Consider the following 6,291-nt stretch of genomic DNA (forward strand, 5'->3'; position numbering starts at 1 on the left):
AATGCGGATGGGAAAAATAAAACAGCACAAGAAACGCGCATTTCGTTTACTATCGATTCCACAAGTATTTACATTTAAATACATGCATATTAATTCACATTTATTTATCAACCGCCCTTGGTATTTGTTAAATGCATAAACGTGTCTTTTATTTCGACATCGTTCACTCACCCTCGGTTTGCTTCCACCTATCGCTCCCGGACGAATGGAACCAGTCTCCTGGTAGCGGCAGAGGATTTTGGACACGCAGCCGTGTGAGACCCGCAGCTGTCTAGAGATCACACAGGGTCGGATGCCGTGATGGGCCATTTCCACTATTTTGTGTCGAATATGATTTCGGCAGTGGCCTTCCGTTGATGAAAACTCCACCGAGCTGGTTCACCCGACCTTGACCCAGAGGCGTTGAGACTGCAAACATCCCAGGCCCAAAAAGAAAGTTTGAACAAAGGAAACGACATATCAGATATGACTGTGACACTTTTAAAACATCCATTTCAAATGACGTGTTGTATTTAGGCATGCAAAAACGATCCATAAATGTAAAGTGCATTTTACTTGTGAGTGATTTAATGTCATCGAGTTTTGAGTGGGAAATCCTGCAAGTGAGCCCTTCAGGCTTCGTACACGATTTATCACAAAAATATATCGCATCTATATGCTGTCATTCTAATTAATCACATCAGATAATATTATTTATCACGTGATATGTAGAGAAGATTTTGAAACTACTCTCGCCAAAGGTCTACTGTTTATATGACGATACGAATAATGATAAATCAGAGCCTGGAGGAGAATTAATCCAAAAATCTCCTATATTTTCTTTCTTGAAAGAATCCTTCTACATCCTACTATCAGTCCATCTGATGTGTTACGAGAGGATGTAACACTTGAGGACACTAATTGCCATTCAAGAGGCACTAAAGACGTGCCACTTTAAACCTCGATTATTCCCAGTCATGCAACACAAATATTAGTGTGATGCTTTGAGCCAGCTCTCAGCTGTGTGTTTTATTTCCATTCAGTGCTGCGAGATACTTCAGCAAATCCCACAGATTGCAGGATTCGTGGGTTTGCTAGTGTTTCGTCAAACTGCTCTTAAGCACGAATTCACTCGATCCAGGAAAGAGTTTTCCATTTAATGCGCAACCGGCGCATGAAAAAAACACGTTCAGAACATTTTACTCAGTCTGCAAGATGATTAAAAAAAATAAAATAAGCTTCAGTGTCAGTTATTAAAAGTTTTTGTTCTGAATTATAATTAGTCTACTTTTCCAAATTCCGTTCAGGTCAAACATTTTGTTCCTTTTTACCATTTGTAACGCGTGAAATGCGTTTGACATACCTTACCCATATATATATATATATATATATATATATATATATATATATATATATATATATATATATATGTGTGTGTGTGTGTGTGTGTGTGTGTGTGTGTGTGTGTGTGTGTGTGTGTGTGTGTGTGTGTGTATGTGTATGCTTTATAAATTACAGTTACAAATGAGCAATGTGTTTTTATTTTAGAATAAGAAAAACAACAAGAACTGTTTCCGTACCTTCTAACGGGAATCCGGTTCGTGGGTAGTTCTGGCCTGGTGCTGGCCGCATCATTCGAGGAACTGTTCCTGGTAAAGTAGCCATTCCAGCTACCCCCAAACAATTTAATCGCTCACTAATAAATTAAAGAAATCAATCACACAGAAATCTCCAGTGTTGTTTGCGCCGTGGAAACTGTAACAGGTCCAAAACAAACGTAAAAAGAAATCCAAACACACACCAGTAGACAATGCCAAACGTGCAGAAGAAAAAAAGTTCTTACAGTGGATACCAAAAACCAACAGCAGGATGAGCAGAGGAAATCATGAAATGTGCTCTGAAGCAACTGTGAGTAAATATTAGTGAGAGGTTCTGCTAGTTTTGATTACAGCTCCTGTTTGCTGCCTGAGAGGAGTTTAAGTGGCCAACTTTGGCGCACATAGTGGGAGGAGGAAGCGCGCGTAACGATAGGCTCTCCAGCACTCTTTTATTCATCATGGAGAGAAAGGGTAATGCCCAAGACCTGCCGTCCAATCCGGCGGAACTTTGCAGCAAACACACACACACACACATACATCACCCTCCCATTTTCTCTCTAAGTCAACACAGGAAATGTTACAAAGAGTTTTCATTCATCTGTCATTTAAACTGAAACGTCACTTTAATGCTTTGGACTCTCCCTGGACTGGGAAGACACGACCTTAACATTTATCTCTTAAACACATAATATAATATAATAGGCCTATGTATTATTATTAATATTACTATATATTTTTTATTACCAATCGGAATTAATAATAAATAAATATCATTAATTATTAATTGTGCCATTGCAGTAGGAAATCTGTGACCTTAAACGCGTTCTGCCGAAATAGGTTTGTAGCCATTTGTAAAATTCAACCTTGCACGAATTTCATAGTTTAACATATTTTGTAGATTCGTGGTGTGGCATTCCTCCATTAATTAGCCAAGCGATTCTTGTGCATAAACTGAGAAACAAGGCAGATGTTCATTGATTTATAGTGCGGTATCATTAAAACCTATCAAGGCTCTAACATACTACATTATTTTTGTATTTAGAAAGAACAGAAATAAGGGTGTATCCCAACCTGTGCACCTTAGACTAAGAGGGCCAAAGAGGGTCATGGTGATCTCAATGAATAAATAAATGGCTGAGATATTGAAAAATTCAGTGTGAAAATTAATCAAAACAACGTGCGTGGTTTTATTAAAAAAGCATAAAAATAAATAAACGTTAGAAATAACGTTTTGTTATTTAGTTTAGAAATTTAAACTCAACAATGATGAACCCTCTTCCTCTAGCCTGAATAACGTTCTTTTTCGTGTTTTTGATCGAAAAAAACGCTTTTGAGTTTAGGATTAAAATTTCATTTTCAAGAGTGTAAGTCGCTTCACCTTTTTCTTTTTTGTTGTTGTTGTTGTTTGTTTTTTTTTTTTTTCGTGGAAACTGCACATAAGATCAAAATCCTCCAGATTCTTTAGGCTGAATGGATGCGCGTGTGTTCAGCTCTGTGGGACCGCCGCGCTCAGAGATTGTGTGGAAATTGCCGTGGCGAACACTCCTGGTGGAAAGCAATTTCACAAATAATTTTTACAACAATTAGGGAGTGTGGCGGGGTGAAATGGCGATTTCACATGCAGATGCGCCGGTAGGGAAGGACCTGGTGCAGGGAGCGGAGCTCTGACCCTCAGTGTCCGGGTCTGGTGAGCTGTGCGCAGGTCAGAGACGCGCTGCTGATTGGGTGCAGCGTGTTGATAACTATCAGTAACAATAAAACAATAATTTAGGATTGAGTCAGAGAAAAATAACCCTTTATTTTTCTTTTTCTTTTTTTTTTTTACATTTCACAACTACTGGCTATTCCTGCATTTGTTTTGGTACAGGCTCTCTGACTCTGCAAAGCGCGTAAACCCTCTTTGGAGATCATATAACGAAATACAATAATAAAATAAAGATTCTTGAGTTTGGTAAGAATCTTGGTTTTTGGGAGCAATGCTTTACACTGCTATGCAGAAGTATTAGTTCCATTTAGAAAAAACCAAAAAAACCAAAACGTACAATCAACGATATGCCAGATTTCTTTCCAGATTTCTTTCAAGTGATGTCATGGATAATGTTATGAAAACAAGGAACTTTAAAGTTAATATCCGGTTTAGTTGAGCGTGGATAATTTATAGGTAATCCTGGAGTCGATTATTTAAAGAGTACATTTTAATTTTATTTAAAGATATATTTAACTAACATCCCGGAATTTCGACTAAAATTGTTCGTTTAAAGTTAACGAAAACAGTATAACAGTTTATGTCCTGGCAATAACCTGAACATTAAAAACGATATCCAAATAATGGGTTGTATATGCTGCCTATTATCATTTCATTATCAAAGCTTACTATCATTTAAAGTGAAAAATAATCAAAAATAGACCCAAAGAATCCAAAAGAACACATATACACATATACACGAAAACAAAGTAACCTATTAAAAAATATACAGATTTCTAGCATAATACTCATGATAACCAAATGTAAAGTATAGTCACTTACAGAATGCACTTAAAATCATCAAATAAAGCTTTTAAACAATTGCGGATTATTTATGCATAATTTATTTAATTTTGATTAAATAAAGCTTGCTCTTCTCTGGATTGAAGACAAATTTACCCCATGAAGTGCAAATGAATGTATGTCCACTAGCAGGCGATATAGGTTAACTATGTCTTAGAAGATGGTGCAAATCGATTTTTGCATCCTGCATATTTATATAAAACTGTTATTATAACAGTTATATTGCACTATGTTTCTTGACTTGAACATGAAGCCTCTTACATAAAGGCAAAAACAATGTATCTATTCATCTTTTGATTCTTACATCTTTGAATCGAGTAATCAAACCAAACCAGGCTATTATAGATCTAGTTTAATAATACTCAAAACAGGACTTTACTTAAGGTGTAATCTGTGTTTTGCAGTTCTTTTCTCAGCTCCAGGAATCTTCCACCTTTGTTAAAGTTGAATAACCTGTGCTGGATCTGTTGAATGTTTATATAGACTCTGGACGAGCTCAAGATTTTGCTGCCAGGTTTGAGAAACGCTGGGGAACCCGGTACACAACCGCAGCCTGTTAGGCCTCTTCCTCTCTCCTTCACGCTGTCCACACTCCCAATGGACTCTTGTTAACTTGCTAAGGCATGCTCACATCTGCTGAGAATTATCACAATGTGTTATTGCTTTCCAAGCAGAATTATTTTATCAGACAAAAAGAGTGAAAGTGTGCTAAGAGTTGTGTGTTTGGACAGGGTCACTGCTTGTTTGGCAGTTTCTCTCTCTATGAGGAATGAGATACATGAAATTCAAATTTGTGTCAGCTGTTTTTTAAGTTGTTTTTTAACCTATAGTCAAAATAACCAAACTGCAGTTTGATTGAGATGAATCGAAATGCACAATAAAAAAAACATGATTTTTGAGAATTGAGAATTCAAACAAACTCTTCACATGTCTAAAATATTAATGAAAACTACAATATATGACGAAATAACACATTATGCTACAGATTAGCATAGGTAGACGATAGACAGCGATGCAAAATGCATTTTAAAATTCTTTAATAATAATCCAAAGTCCAAAATAAACGACAGAACCAAGGAACAAGAATCACTTGAGGTAACAATTCACACAGACAACAGCAGACCAGGGTTTAATATACAGGAACACAGGACCAAACAGGAAATGGAACACAGCTGAACCAGGTAGAAACTAATGAAAAACATAGCATGATGGGAAATGGAGTCCATAACAAGAACAACAGACAGAAACACAAAATAACACAGTAACAGAACAACGCTTCATCTCTATCCCAAACAGCTAGAGTAGTGACCGTAAACAGTAAATGTAAAACTGACTCACTTGTTACAAATTCAAATGTTGCCGCTTCAAAAGACAGGCTTTACTGTAGGACACTCAACGCCATTGGCTTTTGTCTGCATTCGTCACAATCTGCGACATGCTGGGTTTTTGGTGAGGTGCATTAAAATGATGCCTGTCTTCACAAGTGGAGAGAAGCTGGGCAAAATAATCTGAATAATATTTTCAGCGATTAACAATATAAGTTCTTCTCTGCTCTTTATACGCAAACCAACAGTATTTCAACAGAGTGGGCTGTGGCTGCAAAACATTGTTATTTGTTTCTTTTGGTACTGCTTTACGAACACCTTAATTATATAAAAGATACGCAAATGTTTTACTTTTTTTTTTTACTAAAAATATGTAGCGATTTGTACATTTTAAACTTTGAAATACGTCTAAATTGTACATTTTGACATCGGGTTGCATCATCTTATAATCAAATTCGAATACATTTGACATTTTCTGTTAAAATGTTAAAAGTGGTGTTTGTCCATGCAAAACCATGATGTTCAATTAAATGTATTACTAATTTGACATTTTTTTGTTTTTGTCCCAAGTGACTTACGCTAAATTCAATTCTAAATTCTAGCACCGTGGCTCTACTGTTTGGCTAATTTAGTTAGCATTTCCGATTTTTTAATCTGCTTCTTCATACACTGCTCAGAAAAGTATTGCAAAGTTCTTGGCGAAAGGTGAAAGCAACAAAAAAGCAAGGCCATGTGTGTTGCAACCAGCTCGTTCTCACATTGTTTTGGAGTTTTCTCCCATGCGCAAAGGTATTGAAAAGTAGATGTTGCAATTCCTAAGCAAACAGAGTTTATTTTGAAG

General features: G+C 36.5%; 1 protein-coding gene across 1 annotated transcript in view; it reads right to left on the reverse strand.

Moving 5' to 3' along the window:
* The window catches only part of pax7a (paired box 7a), a 54,265-nt gene extending 52,273 nt beyond the window's left edge, over window positions 1–1,992 (reverse strand). Inside the window, 4 exon segments of the mRNA XM_043251299.1 lie at window positions 172–336; window positions 338–408; window positions 1,560–1,734; window positions 1,823–1,992. Of these exon segments, the coding sequence (XP_043107234.1) occupies window positions 172–336; window positions 338–408; window positions 1,560–1,644 (321 nt within the window). The 5' untranslated portion in view covers window positions 1,645–1,734; window positions 1,823–1,992.
* Between the last annotated feature and the right edge of the window lie 4,299 nt (window positions 1,993–6,291).

The sequence above is a fragment of the Puntigrus tetrazona genome, chromosome 11, assembly GCF_018831695.1.
Source record: "Puntigrus tetrazona isolate hp1 chromosome 11, ASM1883169v1, whole genome shotgun sequence".
NCBI lineage: Eukaryota > Metazoa > Chordata > Actinopteri > Cypriniformes > Cyprinidae > Puntigrus > Puntigrus tetrazona.